Source organism: Trichosurus vulpecula, chromosome 3 (assembly GCF_011100635.1).
Source record: "Trichosurus vulpecula isolate mTriVul1 chromosome 3, mTriVul1.pri, whole genome shotgun sequence".
Classification (NCBI taxonomy): domain Eukaryota; kingdom Metazoa; phylum Chordata; class Mammalia; order Diprotodontia; family Phalangeridae; genus Trichosurus; species Trichosurus vulpecula.
This window is the reverse complement of record NC_050575.1, coordinates 259,944,820-259,964,264: the sequence shown is the minus strand read 5'-3', so window position 1 is coordinate 259,964,264 and position 19,445 is coordinate 259,944,820. Positions and strand designations below refer to the sequence as shown.

At 38.1% G+C, this 19,445-nt stretch overlaps 1 protein-coding gene across 1 annotated transcript in view; it reads left to right on the top strand.

Annotated features, from left to right (window-relative positions):
* Positions 1-19,445, top strand: part of GPCPD1 (glycerophosphocholine phosphodiesterase 1) — an 88,533-nt gene that overhangs the window by 51,946 nt on the left and 17,142 nt on the right. The window contains exons 13-15 of the mRNA XM_036750260.1: positions 5,540-5,617; positions 11,821-11,863; positions 16,831-16,892. Of these exons, the coding sequence (XP_036606155.1) occupies positions 5,540-5,617; positions 11,821-11,863; positions 16,831-16,892 (183 nt within the window). The remainder of the gene's footprint in view (positions 1-5,539; positions 5,618-11,820; positions 11,864-16,830; positions 16,893-19,445) is intronic.

Genomic DNA, 19,445 nt, shown 5'->3' with positions numbered 1-19,445 from the left:
ATGCTAATACCAAACAGTACACTGAGACAGTGAGGACAAAGTGTAGGAGAAAGAAAGATGGACTCTCCTTCCTTCCCTCCAGGTTCAAATTCAGAGTTCAAGTTCTATTTCTAACATATGGCTGTATGACCCTAGGCAAGTCACTTAATCTGTTAGTGTTCTGGAAATATCTTAGATGCTTATAGTTTCAGTGAAGGTGCTGATCTACGTTGGTAGAGGGTGTTTCCTCACCCAAAAGTTTCCTGCAGCAATAAAATCATAGATCCAGTTCCTACCACTGTATTAAAGAAGCAACTTGTCATAATAGAGAGCTGACCTCAGAGTCTAGCAGACTTGAGTAGAAGTCTTTGCTTTGATTTATACTAGATATGTATGGTCATGAGCAAGCCATTTAACTATTGCATTTTCTTTATTTGTAAATTAAGGGCTTTGGACTAGATGATCTATAAACTCCCTTCCAGCTCTTAAGTTGATGAGATTAAAGAGGATTACTGAATCAAACTGACCAATTTGGAAAGCCTTCACAAAGGAAATTAACTAGGGATTAGAATAGTTTCTAGGATGTTGGTTACGTTGGTAGTATGTAGTACTGCTTTAGCCCTTTTTCCTGTAGAGAAGGAACGGAGCCCTATGCCTCACTCCCACACAATTATGGTTAGAGAGACCCAAGAAAATAAATTTGTCTCAGGAGAAGAGTGGGTGGTCAGTCTGCTAGACTTTATTAATCACTCCTGATGTGCTAGGCACTATGCTAAGCATTAGGCCTACAATGAAAGGCAAAAAGAAAAGTAGGAGCTCCTCCACCTATATCATTCTAGTCCCACTTTATTCTTTATCTGCAGCATTTTTCTAAGTTGTTGCTGATAGAACAGATATAAATGCTGTTGATCTAGCTACACAATAAGAATTATTCAATGACTTGCTTTTCCTGTGCAATTGATTAGGCAAACCAAACTCTTTAGTGATTAGGAATCTGATATGGAAGACTTTAGTATCCTGGGATTTGATGTATTCCATCCAATGTCATCTATAAACAAGAACATAGAGAAGATAGCACCATTAATAGGAAGTCTTCCTTTTGGTCTCTGCTCTGAACATCTTTCGCAGTGGTGGAATATACCATTGCAAGCACTTATAACACTGATTTATACTTTATGGTAGTAATTTATGAATAATAATTAATAAGGATCATGGAATAATAAAATTCTCATTCTAAGAAACATGTTTGATTTTTGACCTGGGAGAGAACCCATTTCAGTTCAATTCAACAAGCATGTGTGCTAGGCACTGAGCATACAAATAAAGGGAAAAGACAGTCTTTGTGTTTAATGTGTGCTTACTTTGTGCTTTGAGCTTACATTCTAATGGGGGAGATAATATTCAAGCAACCAAGTACAAACGAGATATAAAGGATAAATTGGGGGTGGTCCCATAAGAAATTCATTAACATTAAAGAGGATTGGGAAAGGTTGCTTGTAGAAGGAATTTTATCTGAAATTTAAGGGAAATCAAGGAAGCCTGGAGGTAGAGATGAGGAAGGAGAGAATTTCAGGCTTTCAGGACAGCCAGTGAAAATGCAAGGAGTCCAGAGGGTGGAGTGTTTTGTGCAAAAAACAGCTAGGAAATCAGATTCGAAGCATGTGAGAGGGAGTAAGGTATAACTAATACTGAGTGGTAAAAAGGACTAGGTTGTGAAGGGCTTTAAAAGCCAAATAGGATTTTGTGTGTGAACCTAGAGACAATAGAGAGTTGCTGGAGTTTACTGAAGTAGGACAGTGACATGGTCAGACTTAACCCTTTAGGAAAAAAGGAGGAGTGAAGGAAGAAAAGATTTATTAAGAGCCTATTCTGTGCCCAGCACTTTACAGATACTATCTCATTTGAGCCTTATAACAACCCTGGGAAGTAGTTGCTATTATTATCCCCATTTTACAGTTGAGGTAACTGAGGCAGAGGTCTTTCTGAATATAGGTTCTGTACTCTTTAGCCAATGTGCTTCCTAACTGCCTCCAGGATCACTTTGATAGCTGATCAAAGGATGGACTAGACTGAGGAGAAACTTGAGGCAGAGAGGTCAACCAGCAAGCAATAGCTGGCCTATGAAGTGATAAAAGTCTGTGCCAGGATTGTGGCAGTGTCAGAAGAAAGAAGTCTATAAGAGATCAAAAGATTGGATATGGGGGCAGAGTGAAAGTGAGGGGTAAGAATGACTCCTAGGTTGCAACTCTGGGTGACTGAGGTGATGTGGTACTGCAGCAGCACTTCTTAAATTGTGGGTTGCAAGTGGACAAAGTTTAAGAAGTGCTGCTCTACAGTAATAGGGAAGTTAAGTTAGGAAGAAGCAGAGGCTTTTGGGGGGAAAAGATAATACGTTCAGTTTTAAACATGTTGAGTATAAATTGTTGATGGTATATTCAGTTCAAGATGCCCAATTGGAAATTGGAGACTGGAAGTCAGAAAAGTGGTTAGGGATGGATAAATATGACTAGTCATCATTTTTACAGAGATGATAATTGAATTGATGGGAGCCTTATGAGATTACCAAGAGAAATTGTGTAAAGGAAGAAGAGAAGGCATGGGATAGAGCCCTGGAGAATACTGACTATTACTGGATATGACCTAGATGAAGATCCAGCAAAGGAGACTGATAAAGGTGTGGTCAGATAGGTAGCAGAACCAGGAGATAATAGTGCCACAGAAACTTAGAAAAGAGTATCAGGGTAAAGAAGTGCAGCAGTGTCAAAAGGTCAGAAAGGATGAGGATTGGGGAAGAAAAGGCCATTAGATTTGGAAATTCATAGATCATTGGTAACTTTGAAGAGAATTTTTGGTTGAATGATGAACTCAGAAGCCATATTGCAGAGACTTAAGAGGAAAGAAAGTTGAGGCAATGCTTGTAGATAGCCTTTCCAAGGAGTTTGGCCATGAGAGAAATAGAATAATAGTTAATGGGTATGGACAGATCAGATGAAGGTTTTTTGATGATGGAGGAGATATGGAAATATTTTTAGTCAGTTGGAAAAGCAGCCCAGGTACACAGACATTGAAGATGAGTGAGAGAGTGGGGATGATAGAGGGGCAGTTTGCTGAAAAAGATGGGATGGAACAAGATCTCTTATGTTGGTAGAAATGTTTGCCTTAGTTGGGAGAAGGGCTACCAGGGCTTCATGTAAAACAGGAATGAAGGAGGAAATAGTAGCAAAGACATCTGAATGATGTGAAATGAGAAGGGCAGAAGAGGAAACTCTTGGTGAATTACCTCAATTTTTTAAGTGAAATATTGGTCAAGGTTCTCAGGTGAGAGTGTGGAGTATGGGTTACCATGAGAAGTTTGAAGAAGAATAAGAAGGCTTGGAAAAACCACAGTGATGAGTGGTATAGTGAGTTAGAGAAGTATAAAAGGATTGCCTTGCTACTGTCAGGGCCCATTTGAGAATGTAACACAAATCTGTAGTGGACCTAGTCAGAATAGTTTCGTGATTTTTCCAGTGTAATTCAGCAGTGTGTGAACAGGAATGAAGGTAAGGAATGGTGAAAGTAATCGAAGGCTAGGCATAGTGGAACCAGATTGGCAATAGAATAAGGGGGCAAGGAGCTGGTAAGAAGTGCCGATTTGAACCGTTTCACTAAGGGAAGTGGGGAGAGTGTAGCCAGTGCAGGGATGATGCCTGGGAAAGAACTGAGGGATGGAGGGATTAGAGCTCGTAATAAGAACAAAGAACAGTGTTAGGGATTGTGAGACAGAGGATAAGGTGAAATGACAAAAGATTATGGCCATGTAAAGGAATTTCAGAGTTTGTGAACTTTAAAGTGGAAGCACATGACAATCCCTTTGTGTAGCTGAGGGTCTTGGAAGAGTAGGTCATGGGAAATGGGTAAGTTGAGGAACACAGAAGTTAGTTTGTTTGAGGGATTGTTAACACATGTTGAAATCCCCTAGTATAAGGGCAAGAGTTGTGAAGGAGAGAGCTAGGCATTAAACTCATTGAGGAAGCAAGGAAAATGTCTTTGAAGTTAGTGGATACCTACCAAAATCTTGAATAGATGAGAGTATAGATTGAATGAACTTTAAAGGAGTAGAGATTATTAATTGATGGTTGTAGGAGAGTGGATGTGGCAGTGGGAGCAAGGAGTATTGACTCTTAACAGTATGATCAGTCATTCAGGGGATATTAGTGAAAATGCAACAAGTTCTGGAAAGGCTCACCAGGAATGCCAGATCGTCAGGAAGGAGCTAGGTGTTGGTGTAAGGTTATGGAAAGAGTGAGAAAGGCAGTTAGGTTGTGCAGTGGATTCAGTGTTGGACCTAGAATTGTGGAAAACCTGTATTGATATCCAGGCTCAGACACTTACTAGCTCTGTGACCCTAGGCAAGTCATTTAACCTCTGTCTGCCTTAGTTTCCTCAACTGTAAAATGAGGATAATTATAACATTTACCTCACAGCATTATTGTGAAGATCAGTAAAATATTTATAAAGTGCTTACTTAGCACAATGCCTGGTACATAATAGGTACTTAATAATGTCCCCTCCCTTCCCCTTCACTTGCCTTTTATTTCATAAAGCGATAAGTTGTGAAATAACAGTCTCCAAAGAATTAAAGTAGTTGTATAAAGACACATGCTGGGCATGAATAGACAGCAGGGAAAGTAACATAAAGGATGTGATCAGAGAGATAAGTAACCAGAAAAGAAAATCGGTCAGTCAGTGTAGTAAGAGGGAGGGGAAAAAAGATTAACAATAATGTAAAGTGATCCAAAGGAATGCCCCAAGCACATTAGGTGAATCTCTTGTGAAGGTTTTATGGGAGGACATGGAGAAGAGTTAGAGAAGATGAGAAGGTGTGGAATTATAATTTGCAATGCTTGGAAGGAATACCCACAGCAATGAAATAGATCACAGGACCATCAAAGTATCAGAATGGTAAAGGGGTCAACTCTAGACTAAGTGCTGTTCCCTGAATTTACGTTTACCTGTTTTTTTAAGAAATCTTAAAAATGTGCCCCATTAAAGCTTTATTTTAAAGCATGTTTTATTGTACTCTGGCAGTGATTCTGGCTTCTTAAAGCTTATCAATCAGTTATCAAATGTTAAACACCTACAATGTGCCCATCATGGCTACAGAGAAAAAAAAATCAAACAGTCCCTGCCCTTGAGGAGAGGAGATAAAATATATGTATAGATATATATCTATAGACATATAGATATATATCTAAAGATATATATAATAAATAGGAAGTAACCTTTTGAGAGGAGAATTATTAGCACCTTTTTTAGCAAGAAACTTTGTTTACAGACCTAGTAATGAATTTTCTGTCTTGCAAAATTTAGAAAACTTTGATGAAGACTATTATTGTAGTAATAAATAAATGATAAATGGGAAGAGCTGCCTGCACCATTTATTTCCTCTTTTCCATATGGGCTAACATCCTTGTTTTTCACAATTTTTTTAATGTGATATACTTGGAATAATAGAATTTGTTCACAACTTGGAATACATTCAGTGGAGCTTAATAATATTTCTAATTTTTTTTAAAAGAAATTTGATCACGAGCCAACAGAACTGTTTGAAATTCCAGTGAAAGAATTAACTTTTGAACAACTCCAGCTGTTGAAGGTAATAAAAATTTTAATTTTTCTTTAATCTTAGAAGTTCCTTTATACATATGAAGAATCCAGTTAATCTACTATCAAATATTAGTAAAATGTGCTTCATATTTCTATTATTAGGAAGAAATTTCATAGTATTAAGAATTTGAAATGAATAAGACCTCAGAGGCCACTGAATCAAATAATAGAAATGAGAATCCCTTTAATGATATCCCTAACAAGAGAGGAATCCAGTACTTTACAAGGGGGCCTATTCAACTTGTGGTTAGTTCTAATAGATAATAGATCTTTTCTTAAAATAAGCCTAATTTTCTTTTGTACAACTTTGACTTATTGCCCCTGGTTGTGTCTTTAGTGTTCAAACAGAGCCAGCCTAATTGACACCTCTTGAAATATTTGAAAACAGTATTTGGTAGTTTTGATGCCCTCCACCATCCCGGTTGTCCATAGGATTCTCTCCAGTTTATAACTGTCTCCTAACATCATTACTGAGAGTGGAACAAAATTTCCGTATGTGGTCTAACCAAGCAGAGTAATAAATAATGTGACTGTCAGTTTCCTAGTTCTGGACACTCTGTCTCTCAGTGCACCTTAAGATTTCATTAGCTTTCTTGGCCACTGTATCTTGTTGACTTAATATGCTTTTAGGACTAAACTTCATGACATAGTGTACTGTGGGCAAGAATCCCTCAGAAGAAAATGGAATAGCCCTCATAGTCAATAAAAGGGTGAGAAAAGTAGTACAGGGGTATTATCTCAAAAAAGATACATTGATATCTGGGCAAACCATTCAGCATTACAGTAATAATAGCTATGCTCCAACCACTGATGCTGAAAGAGGCCAAAGCTGATCAGTTATATGAAGAACCTACATCATCTTTCAGAAATCACACGTATGCGTGCACACACAAAGTCACATTTATCATAGGGGATTGTACACTAAAGTAGGAAATCAGAAGATAATTGGGATAACAAGTAAGTTTGGCGTTGGAGTACAAAATGAATCTGGGCAGAGACTAAGAGAGTTTTGCCAAGATAATTAGCTGGTCATAGCTCACTTTTTCAACAACCAAAAAATGATTCTACATGTGGACCTCACGAGCTAGTTAATGTCAGTATCAGGCTGATATACTTTGTAGCCAAACAGAGAAGCTCTATGCAGTCAGTTAAAAACAAGACCTGGAGCTGACTATGGCTCAGCTTCTTATTTCAAAATTCAGACTTGAATTGGTAAAAGTAGGAAAAACCATCACACTGTATAGGTATGACCTAAATAATATCCCTTATGAAGTGGAAGTGATGAATAGGTTTAGGGGATTAGATCTGGATTGAATGCCTGAAGAGCTATGGCTAGAGGTTTGGAATATTGTTTAGGAAACAGCAACAGAAATGATCCTAAATAAGAAGAGCAAGAGCAAAATGGCTGTGTGATGATTCTTTACAAATAGCTGAGGAAAGAAGAAAGGGAAAGAGAATGATAGATTTAACTGAATGCAGAATTTCAGAGAATAGCAAGGAGAGAGAAGGTTTTCTTAAATGAGCAATGCAAAGAAAAAGAAGAAAACAAAAAAATGGGAAAGGCAAAGAGATCTCTTTAAGAAAAGTAGAGATAATGAGAACATTTCATGCAAAAATAGGCATGATAAAATACAAAAGTGGTAGGGGCTTAACACAAGTTGAATAGATTAAGAAGAGGTGGCAAGAATATACAGAAACTATACAACAAAGATCATAGCATCAGTGATAACTACTATGGTGTGGTTACTGATCTAGAGCCAGGCATCCTGGAGAATGAAGTCAAATGGGCCTTAGGAAGCATTGCTAACATTGAGGCTAGTGGAGGTGGTGGCATTCCAGCTGAGCTATTCAAAATTCTAAACGGTGATGTTGTTTAAATGCTGTATGCCAGCAAGTTTGGAAAACTTAACAGTGGCCACATGATTGGAAAAGATCAATTTACACATTCTAGTCCTAAGGAACGAATTTCAAGGAATGGTCAAATAAGCAAACAGTTGTATTCATTTCACGTGCCCAAAAGGTTATGCTTAAGATTCTGCAAGCTAGTCTTCAGCAATATGTGAACTGAGAATTACCAGAAGTGCAGGCTGGTTTTCAGAGAGGCAGAGGAATTAGAGACCAAATTACTAACATTTGCTGGATTGTGGAGTAATCAAGGAAGTTCCAGAAAAACATTTCATTCTCCTTCATTGACAGTGCTTTTTGTGAATCACAACAAAATGTGGCAAGTCCTCAAAAAAATGAGAGTACCAGATCATCTTGCTTGTCTCCTTAAGAACCTTTATGTGGTTCAAGAAGCAACAGTTAGGACCAAACCTGGAATGACTGATTGGTTAAAGATTGGAAAAGAAGTATGACAAGGCTGTATAGTGTCACTTCATTTATTTAATTTACGTGGAGAGTACATCATGCAAAATAGCAGGCTGGATGAATTAAAAGCCAGAATTAAGATTTCTGGGAGGAATATCAATAATCTCAGATATGCAGATGATGCCACTCGGATGGCAGTAAGTGAAGAGGAATTAAGGAGCCTCTTAATGAGGGTGAAAGAAGCAACTGTACTTGAAATTTAACATAAAAAAACTAAGGTCATGGCAACTGGTCACATTACTACTTGGCAAATAGAAGGAGAAGAAACAGGCAGTGTTAGATTTTATATTCTTGGGCTCAAAGAAAATTACAGACAGCAACTGCAGCCATGAAATTTAAAAAAGCTTGTTCCTTGGAATGAAAGCTATGGCAAATCTGGCAGCATACTAAAAAGCAGAGACATCACCTTGCTGACAGGTCCACGTAGTCAAAGCCATAGCTTTTCCAGTAGTAATGCATGGCTGTGAGAGTTGGATTACCAGAAGAGTTCTGCAGAATTGATGCTTTTGAATTGTGGTGCTTGAGAAGACTTTTGAGAGTCCCATGGACAAGGAAATCAAATCAGTCAATACTTAAAGAAATTAATTCATTGGAAGAGTGAATGCTAAAGCTGAAGCTCAGATACTTTGGCCCCATAATGAGAAGACAGAGCTCATTGGAAAAGACCTTGATATTGGGAAAGATTGAAGGCAAAAGGAGAAGGGGACAGCAGAAGATGAAATGAAGAAATAGTGTCATAGAAGCAATGAACATGAGCTTGGACAGACTTCGGCAGACAGTAGAGGATAAAAGGGCCTGATGCATTATGATCTGTGCCATCATGAAGAGTTGGACACAACTGAACAACAACATAATTCCCATTGTATTCCTTCTCCTTTTCAATAGCAAAAAGACATCCATATAATAAAGAATAAAAAGGAGGAAAGTTCAGCAAAATTAGCTAACATATCATAAAAGTCATATTTCAAAGATGAGTACATTGATCATATCTGCCAATTCTTTTCGTACATGAGGATGCGTCAGTTAGTCTGGGCTTATTGACTTTAATTCATGTAGTACATAGGTGGAAGATGGTGGGATAACAGGAAACAGTGCATTGAGGAGCTACTCCCCAAAACTTCTCTAAACATATCTAGAAAACACATCAGACCAAAATCTTGATGGGGAAATCCAAGAAAAAGAGTGCGTCATTTTTCCAGCCCAGTTTGTATGCATAGCAAGACCAACAGAGAGGTTTGCAGATACTGTTTACTGGGGCAGGGACTAGTATAGAGCATTCCATTTTGGAAAGCACATCAGTATGCAAGGAGAGGCTGTAAACTGGGACAAGGAGTCCCAACTTATATGGGTTTCCCCCACACTCATGCCAGGGCGCCATGATGGACAGATGTGAACTGGCAGTATTGTTGCCCACTGTCCAGTTCCAGATCACAAATCCTGAGCAAATTGACAAGGAGAACTATGCCTACATGTGTGTGTTTTTATAACTGCCCCACCTCCCCCCACCTGTAGTCTCAGGCCCTTGGTGGTATACTGAGAAAGGGGCAAGTTCTCAAGGCAGCAGCAATGTAGCTCAGCTTTCATGAGCAAAGAAAAGTACCATTTCCAGCCTCCATTTCAGTCTGAAGCCTGCAGAGGAATAACCAGAATAGGAATCTGAGACCTTAGGGGAGCCTGTAGTTCTGTAACTGAACCTGTAGACCTTTCCAGCTGGCTGGCAGTGTCTGAGTTGAGCAGCGGGTCGCTGTTGCTTAATTTCAGACTCAGGTTCAGAACTGGCAGACCAAGGGGGCAGCAATTAGATTTTGCCCTATGGAATCACTGAAAGATTGCAGATCACTATGGGATCACTAAAAGATTGCAGGTTCTAAGCTTGAGCTGCCCCAGAGATCCTAGAACAACACAACACTCAAGCCTCCAAAAAAGCAGCAACAGTACCAAAACAGACCTTCATTACAGAAGTGCACAGATCTTGGCCCTAGCATTAAGTACAAAGTCAGGAAGTAGACTAAAAGGATGAGCAAGCAAAAAGAAAATCCCATCATAAAAATCTCTTATGATTACTGGGATGTTCAAGACACAAACCCAGAAGAGAACATTCCAAAACATCCACAAAATTTTAAAGAAAAACACAATTTGGGTACAAACTCAACTAGAATTCCTGGAATAGATGAAGCACTTAAAACTGTTTTGTCAGTGAAATGAGAAAGTGTGTTTATTATATTGATATATGGAAATGAATATGATATAAAAGATAAGTCAGTTCATAAATATGTAAACATATATTTATACGTGTGAACATATAGGTATACGTATTTACACATATATGTACACATGGGCCATCTCCAGTTGTCCTGCTCTGTATCTTGCCACTGAACCCAGATGACTTCAGAGGAGAAAGTGACTTTGCACAGCCCTCCCCCACTTAAATCCAATTCACTTTCAAGTTATGGCATCACCTTCCTGATGTCATAGTCCATAATCTTCTTTGAGAACCGTGGACAAACAACAACATATATATGTATACATGTATTTACAGATAATGTTGGTGAGCTCCTGGTACATTCACATCAATCTTTTTAGATTACTCCCAATTTTCTTATCAGAATTAATTCTCTGTGTCTTCAGAATTTCCTTCTCAATATCTTCCCATTCCTCCAGGGCTGACCCTTACTGCATTTCAGCCCATGAAATCCCAACTATCCTTTTCTGGACCTTTTTGAAATCTTCCTCCGTTCCCTAGGATATGTGTTAGAATTCTTGGGTTTCTTCTCCTTTATCACAGTCTCTAAGAGGGAGGAGCCACTATGTCCTCTCAGTGTTTGTAACATTTGTACTTCAACAACTAGTTCCTTGAAGTAGTAAGAATTACATTTGGTTAAAATTTCCTGTCATTCATTCCACTACTTTTTGAATGATGAAATCATTATTTAGGCAAGTCAGATTATTACCTGTACTGTTTTTGGCACAAGTATTCCAGTAAATATCTGGGTAATTCAAATTTTCCTCTTACTGCTAGAACCACACTTTTGAAATGTTTCCTGAGCTTATATTTTTCTCTCCAGGTATAGCATATCCTAGTGCCAATATTGCTTCGAATTTTTGCTGATTTATCAATTTAATTTCTTGTTCAGTTCTCCTAATGTCTAGCATTTGTGAAATGGCTAGCTGGAATTAAGATCCCTTTCACTTTTAACATTCTGTGATTCCTTGCACCATACATGTCACACAGTGAAGCCAACATCACTTAATAGAATGTTGCCCTCATAACTTTAGTTTGAGAAATATGTAGCTCCAACCAAGTGAGCCAAACCGTGAATGTTTCTTTTTCAGTAATTACTTTTGCTTTCTCTGAGCTTATCATACTATCATTCAGAGAGCTTAACTATTTACATATTTGTTTATGGCATGAAAATGTGTTATGTTAGTGTGCAATGTAATTTTTTAGTATATGCTTACCTTCTAAATTACTTTTCTGAAAGACCTAATGTTATAAGCCATTTTACAGATTAGACTGATGCTCATTCAATGCTATCTTGCACTAACATTTATAATCAAGGGACAGGGTCTTTGGTTCTGTTTTTTTTTTTTTTTGCTATTGTATTTGTTAACATTATTTGTAGAATGTATGATTTATTAGAGCTCTTCCTTAAATTGATTGTTTTAAATATTGTACATTGAATTATGCCAAATTTTGCAAGCGTCTATGACTTTCTTCTTTTTCTGATTTCTGTTTCATCTCTTAATTATATCATTATATAGCATTATCATATGGAGGTTGAGACTTTTAAAAATAACTAATTTTTCTTTTGTATTTTCCAGCTGTCTCATGTAACTGCACTAAAATCAAAAGACTGCTTAAATGGTATGTAGCAGCATTGAAAAATCATTTATTTCAAATTAACATTTATATTTTATTTCTTTACTTCCAGTTTGAATTAGTATATTTTAAACTTGATTCTTAAAGATAGAATTTTACATTCTTTATGTATCAATCAATATACTACTGGCAAGCCCAGGCATACATTTAATGAGGAACAAACCTTAACCGTTTCACAGAATCATAGAATATTAGATTTTGAAACACTGCTCTCTTCTTGTTCTCCTTCTACCTATATGATTGCTTCTTCTCAGTCTTCTTTGCTGGATCTTCATCCAGGTTATGCCCGTTAACTATGGTTATCCCACAGGAATATGTTCCAGGCCAGGGGTAGGGAACCTATGGCCTCCAGGCCACAAGTGGCCCTTTAAGTCCTCAAGTGTAGCCCTTTGATTGAATCTAAACTTCACAGAACAAATCCCCTTAATAAAAGGATTTGTCCTGTAAAATTTGGACTCAGTCAGAAGGCTGTACCCAGGGACCTAGAAGGCCACATGTGGCCTCAAGGCTGCAGATTCACCACCTCTGTCTTAGGCCCTCTTCTCTTCTCCCTCTCTACTACTTTCCTTGGAGATCTTATCAGCTCCTGAGTATCTCATAGAGATCTTAAATTCAACATGAACAAAACTGAGCTCATTATCTCCTTGCCCCTTGCCCCCCTTTCCTGTTACTGTTGAGGGTACTGCCATCTTCCCAGTCACCCAGACATAGAACTTTGGTGTCACCATTGACTTCTCACTCTTTTTTACTACCCTCCCGATATCTAATCAGTTGCTACAACCTGTCAGTTTTACATTTGTAACATCTCTCATAAAAGCTGCCTCCTTTCCTCTGACACTGCCATCAACCTGGAGCAGGCCTTTATCACTTTACACTTATAGTATTGCTGTAGCCTGCTGGTTGGTCTGCCTGCTACAAGTCTCTCCTGACTGGACCTCTTTTCAGTTGTCAAAATTATCTTCCCAAAATGACAGTCTGACCACATCACCCCTACTCAGTAAACTTCAGTGGCTCCCTCTGACCTTAAGATGAAATATAGAAAGATGGTGGCTGAAAAGCAGGGACTTGCATGAGCTCCCCACCAGGTCCCTCCAAAAAACTATAAAAAATGGCACTGAAAAAATTCTAGAACTGCAGAACCCACAAAATAGCAGAGGGAATCAGGGATCTAGCCCAGGACAGCCTAGATGGTCGCTGGATGAGGCCTATCACGCTCGGAGCAGAGGGGAGTGGAGATCAGCGTGGGTGGTGGCAGGACCAACCAGACCAGCAGCAGGCTGGAACAGGCCCTAGCTCCTTGAATCAGTGAGCTGTGGCAGTTACCAGACTTCTTAACCCACAAACATCAAAGACAACAGAGAAGGTTAGTGGGAAAAGCTGCAGGGGATAGAGTTCACGGTTCAGCCACTGCCCCAGGGGCAGCGGGGGAGGTGCAGCTACAGAACTACAGCTGCAGTTACTTCCGGCCCCAGGCCCACCTGGTGGGAGGAATTAAGTGGCTGATCAGAGCAGGAGTGCAGATCCTGCTGAAGATTTGTGTCAGGTCTGGGTTGGTGGTTCTTGAGGAAGGAGGAGTGCTGGTGTGGCAGAGCTGGCTGTATAGAAATAGCTCTGAAATCAACAGTGCATGCCCTTAAGCTTGGAACAAAGTACTCTTTGCTCTATAAGCAGTCATACCCTGACGAAAAACTCCAAGGGTCAAGTAAGTTGGCTGGGAACATGGCCAGGCAGCAAAAATGCACTCAGATTCAGTCTCAGACTTTGGATTCTTTCTTTGGTGACAAAGAAGACCAAAACACACAGCCTAAAGAAGTCAACAAAGTGCAAGAGCCTACACCAAAAGCCTCCAAGAAAAACATGAACTGGTCTCAGGCCATGGAAGAGCTCAAAAAGGATTTGAAAAAGCAAGTTAGAGAAGTAGAGAAAAAATTGGGAAGAGAAATGAGAAGGATGCGAGAAAACCATGAAAAACAAGTCAATAACTTACTAAAAGAGACCCAAAAAAATACTGAAAAAAATATTGAAGAAAACAACACTTTAAAAAATAGACTAACTCAAATGGCAAAAGAGCTCCAAAAAGCCAATGAGGAGAAGAATGCCTTGAAAGGCAGAATTAGCCAAATGGAAAAGGAGGTCCAAAAGGCCACTGAAGAAAATACTACCTTAAAAATGAGATTGGAACAAGTGGAAGCTAGTGACTTTATGAGAAATCAAGATATTATAAAACAGAACCAAAGGAATGAAAAAGTGAAAGACAATGTGAAATATCTCACTGGAAAAACCACTGACCTAGAAAATAGATCCAAGAGAGATAATTTAAAAATTATTGAACTACCTGAAAGCCATGATCAAAAAAAGAGCCTAGATATCATCTTTCAAGAAATTATCAAGGAGAACTGCCCTGATATTCTAGAGCCAGAGGGTAAAATAGAAAATGAGAGATCCACCGATCACCTCCTCAAGTAGATCCCAAAAAGAAAACTCCTAGGAACATTATCGCCAAATTCCAGAGCTCCCAGGTCAAGGAGAAAATACTACAAGCAGCCAGAAAGAAACAATTTGAGTATTGTGGAAAAATAATCAGGATAACACAGGATCTGGCAGCTTCCACATTAAGGGACCAAAGGGCTTGGAATACAATATTCAGGAGGTCAGTGGAGCTAGGATTAAAACCAAGAATCATCTGCCTAGCAAAACTAAGTATCATGCTCCAAGGCAAAATACGGGCTTTCAATAAAATAGAGGACTTTTAAGCTTTCTCAGTGAAAAGACCAGAGCTGAATAGAAAATTTGACTTTCAAACACAGGAATCAAGAGAAGCATGAAAAGGTAAACAAGAAAGAGAAACCATAAGGGACTTACTAAAGTTGAACTGTTTTGTTTACATTCCTACATGGAAAGATGATCTGTATGATTCATGAGACCTCAGTATCATAGTAGGTGAAAGGAATATGCATATATATATATATATATATATTTGTGTATACATATATGTACATATGTGTGTGTCTATGTATGTATATATGTAGGTGTGTGTATATATATATATATATATATATATATATATATATATATATATATATATATACGTGTGTATGTATGTATTTATATACACACACACATAGAGGGCACAGGGTGAGTTGAATATGAAGGGATGATATCTAAAAAAATAAAATCAAATTAAGGGATAAGAGAGGAATATATTGAGAGAGGGAGAAAGGGAGAGAGAGAATGGGGCAAATTATCTTGCATAAAAGTGGCAAGAAAAAGTGGTTCTCTAGGAAGGCTAGAGGGGGCAGGTGAGGAGGAATGAATAAATCTTGCTCACATCAGATTTGACCTGAGGAGGGAATACCATACACACTTAATTGGGTATCTTACCCCACAGGAAAGAAGGAGGAAGAAGATAAAAAAGGGGGGATGATAGAAGGGAGGGCAGATGGGGGGAGGAGGTAATCAAAAACAAACACTTTCGAAAAGAGACAGGGTCAAGGGAGAAAATTCAATAAAGGGGGATAGGTTAGGAAGGAGCACAATAGTTAATCTTTCACAACATGAGCATAGTGGAAGGGTTTTACATAATGATACGCATGTGGCCTATGTTGAATTGCTTGCCTTCTTAGGGAGGGTGGGCAGGGAGGGAAGAGGGGAGAGAATTTGGAAATCAAAGTTTTAAAAACACGTTCAAAAACAACAACAAAGAAAAAAATTTTTGCATGCAACTAGGAAATAAGATACACAGGAAATGGGGCATAGAAATTTATCTTGCCCTACAAGAGAAGAAGGGAAACGGGGATGGGAGGGGAGTGGGGTGACAGATGGGAGGACTGACTGGGGAATGGCGCAACCAGAATATACGCCATCTTGGAGTGGGCAGGAGAGTAGAAATGGGGAGAAAATTTGTAATTCAAACTCCTGTGAAAATCAATGCTGAAAACTAAATAAATTAAATTTAAAAAAAAGATGAAATATAGAATTCTTTATTTGGCATTCAAAACCTTCCTAACTCTCCTGCTTCCCCTAAGTACCTTTTAAATTTTCTTACACCTTCCCTTTCCCTGTCCCATACTCTTTGATCCAGTGGCACTGCCTCTTTTCTGTTCATTAAACAAGGCATTTTATCTTCTGACTCCAGACATTTTCACTGGCCATCCCTCAAGCCTGAAATAATCTCCCTCTGTAACCCTACCTCCTGGCTTCCTTGGCTTCCTCTAAATCCCAGCCAAAATTCAACCTTCTATAAGAGGTCTTTTTTCTAGTGCTTTCCCACTGTTAATTGTTTCCAATTTATCCTGCATATAGTTTGTACATAGCTGTTTACATGTTTGTCTCCCCCATTAGCTTGTGGGTTCATCAACAGCAGGGTCTATCTTCATATCCCAAATAATTTCAACAATGCTTGACACTTAGTAGGTGCTTATAAATGTTTGACTGATTCCACTTAATATAGTAAAGTACTCAACTTCTTCTAAAAATAGCTATAAAAGTTATACCACAGAAAATACAGTTAGTCATTGAGTCACAGTATTAGTCCTGGTGTAACGATCTTGTATATGAACTTCCTCATTTGATAGGTGAGATAACTTAAGACTTAAGTGTCTTAGCTCTATTCCTAGCCCAAAGCTACATGGTTAGTGGTAGAGATAGAAGTAGAATCCAGGTTTCCTCACTCTCAGGCCAGTATTCTTTTTTCTTTTATGACATTGCACTGTGTCTTCATATACAATTGGATATTTGTCAGGTATTAGAATCTATTTTTCATAAAATTTTAGAAAATAAGGCCTGGGGCTAGGTGGCTATATGTGGTTTTTAAAGAACCTTGAGTAAATATACTTGTGAATGAAATGTATGTGTTATCTTAGAGTATTTATAGAAAAAGGACTCAGATAGGAGATTGCTTATTCTTATTATTGTTTCTTATTCATTGATGGATTTATAAATTTAATTTTCAGCATCTTTAGTCACGGAAGAAAATTATATCTCTGAAAATCAACCATTCCCTTCTCTCCAAATGGTAAGTACTTTGCAGAACCTATATTTATCAAAAGAATAGCCTTAAAATGTTCATGTTGAATAATTCTTTGTTGGATAATTCTTCTGTAAAGATAATAACTTTTATATGATTTTTAAAAATTATTTTACTTTAAAATATATGTTTTTGATTCCATATTAATCATATTTAAGTACTGAGCAAGTCCTTGAGGTAAGGGACCTTGTTTAATTTTATAATCTCCAAAATGTAGTACTCAACCCACTGTAGCTACTTTAGAAATATTTGTTGAATTATTGTTAAAAATTGATTTAATTTTTTAAATGTGCCATTTAATAGCTGAAGAAAAGAAGACTCGATATTTAGCAGAAATCTGTATTCTCACTGCATGATGCGCAGATCTGTTTATCCAGACCTAGTTTTCATTATGACCCCATCAACTAGTAACCTTTAGATATCTCAAACTTTAGATATCCTATTGGCATCTCAAACTCAATATGTCCAAAACAAAATTTATTAATTATTATCCATTAGACTATGGGCTCCTTGACAAGAACTGTCTTTTGCTTTTCTTTGTATGCCAAGTGCTTAGCACAGTACCAGGACATAGTAAGTGCTTAATAAGTATTTATTGACTGACCAATAAGTGTTTGACTTTTCCCCTAAATCCTCCCCTCTTCCCAACTTTCTATTACTATCAAGGGCACCACCATCCTTCCCGTCACTCAGGCTTCAAACTTTGGTGGCACCCTCGATTTCTCACTCTCAATCCATATAACTAATTTGTTGCCAGATCTTGTCTTTTCTACGTTCACAACATCCCTGCTATGTTTCCTTTTCCACTCAGCCACTCCCCTAGTTCAGGCCCTCGTCACCTCTTGCTTCTGATTGGTCTCCTTCACTCCTTTTCCTCCTCAATTTGATCCATCCTCCACTTAGCTGCCAAAGTGATTTTTCAAAAACTTAAGTTGGACCACATGAAAACTGTGGAGAATATGATGGGAGTCAGTAAACTTGAAAAGTTCCTATGACCTTTAGGATCAAATAAAAATTCCTCTCTTTAACATTTAAAGCTCTTCACCCTTTTTAACTTTCCCGGTTTTTCATACTTTACTTCCTTCCATGCACTCTACAACCTAATTCATTGACTTACTTGATGTTTTTTGCACACAACACTCCCTCTGTTGCCATCCTTTTTTTACTCCCATATCTGTAATGCTTTCATTCCTCACTTCTGCCTTTTAGTTTCCGTAGCTTCTTTCAAGGTTCAGCTGAAATCCCAATTTTTGCAGGAGGCTTTTCCTAGTTCTCTTCAGGTACCTAATGTCTTCCATTTAAGAATTTCCTTCCATCTACTCTGGATAGATATTGTTTGTATCTTGCTATTTGCATGTCATCTCCCTCATTAGATTATGAATTTCTTGAAGGTAGAGCCTTTTTTTTTTTGCATTTTTTTGTAAAGACCTGCACTTAGCACACTGTATAGCACAACATAGTAAGTGCTTAATAAATGATTTGAGTTATCTTTATACACACATACATACACACACACACACACACACACACACACACACACACACACACACACATTTTCATATGGATTAAATGAGATAGCACGCAAAATGCTTTGAACAACTCTAACCTCTTCAGCATGACAGCCTTTTAATTATTTAGCTATTACATCAACTCAGATCTTCTTAGGGTAAACATCCCTATTTTATTGTAGTAATAATAAAGGACAGTTGCTGAGTAAATAAAATGAATTGGCAGTAAGGCTCAGGGGTTGGCGTAGAGGGGTATAATTGGATTAGTGGGTACAATGTTCTTGAGTTATTAGAGGGAAATACAAGGCAGGTATGAATAGTTTGGGGTTTTGGTAACTGAGCTCAGTATAGTTAAATGATAACAAAAATGGTAATGAATATTTTTTATGGAGATTGCTGCTGACTTTCTTAAGTGGCCTTGATGCCACTTTTCAAATCTTTTTGCTTAATTCCATTTAGTGCCGCAAATATTTGTTAAGTACCTGTTAGGTGCAAGGTATTGTGCTGGATGCTCATGATAATAACAATAATAGCTAGGATTTATATAATGCTTTAAGGTTTTTGAAGTGTCTTGTATGAACTAGTCCCTGCCCTCTAAGAGCTTATAATCAATGGGAGGATGTAACAGAGCAGCTGGGTAGCACAGTGGATAGAATGCATTAGAACACTGGCCCGGGAGTCAGGAAGCCCTTATTTCAAGACCAGCCTCAGATACTTACTAGCTATATGATCCTGGGCAAGTCACTTAAACTTCTGTTTGCCTCAGTTTTTCAAGTATAAAATAAGGATAATAATAGCACCTATACCTCCCAGGGTTGTTGTGGGGGTCAAGTTAGTTAATATTTGTAAAGTGCTTAGCACAGTACCTGACCTATAGGTACGTAAATGTTTATTCCTCCTCCCCACCCCCCTTTCTTCTTTCCCTAACATACGTGAGTTAAATATATACAAAATAATTTCAAGACGGAGAGTTAAGTAACATCTGGGATTGTAGGAAGGAATCACATTAAAAAGAGGTTGTACTTGAGGTGCA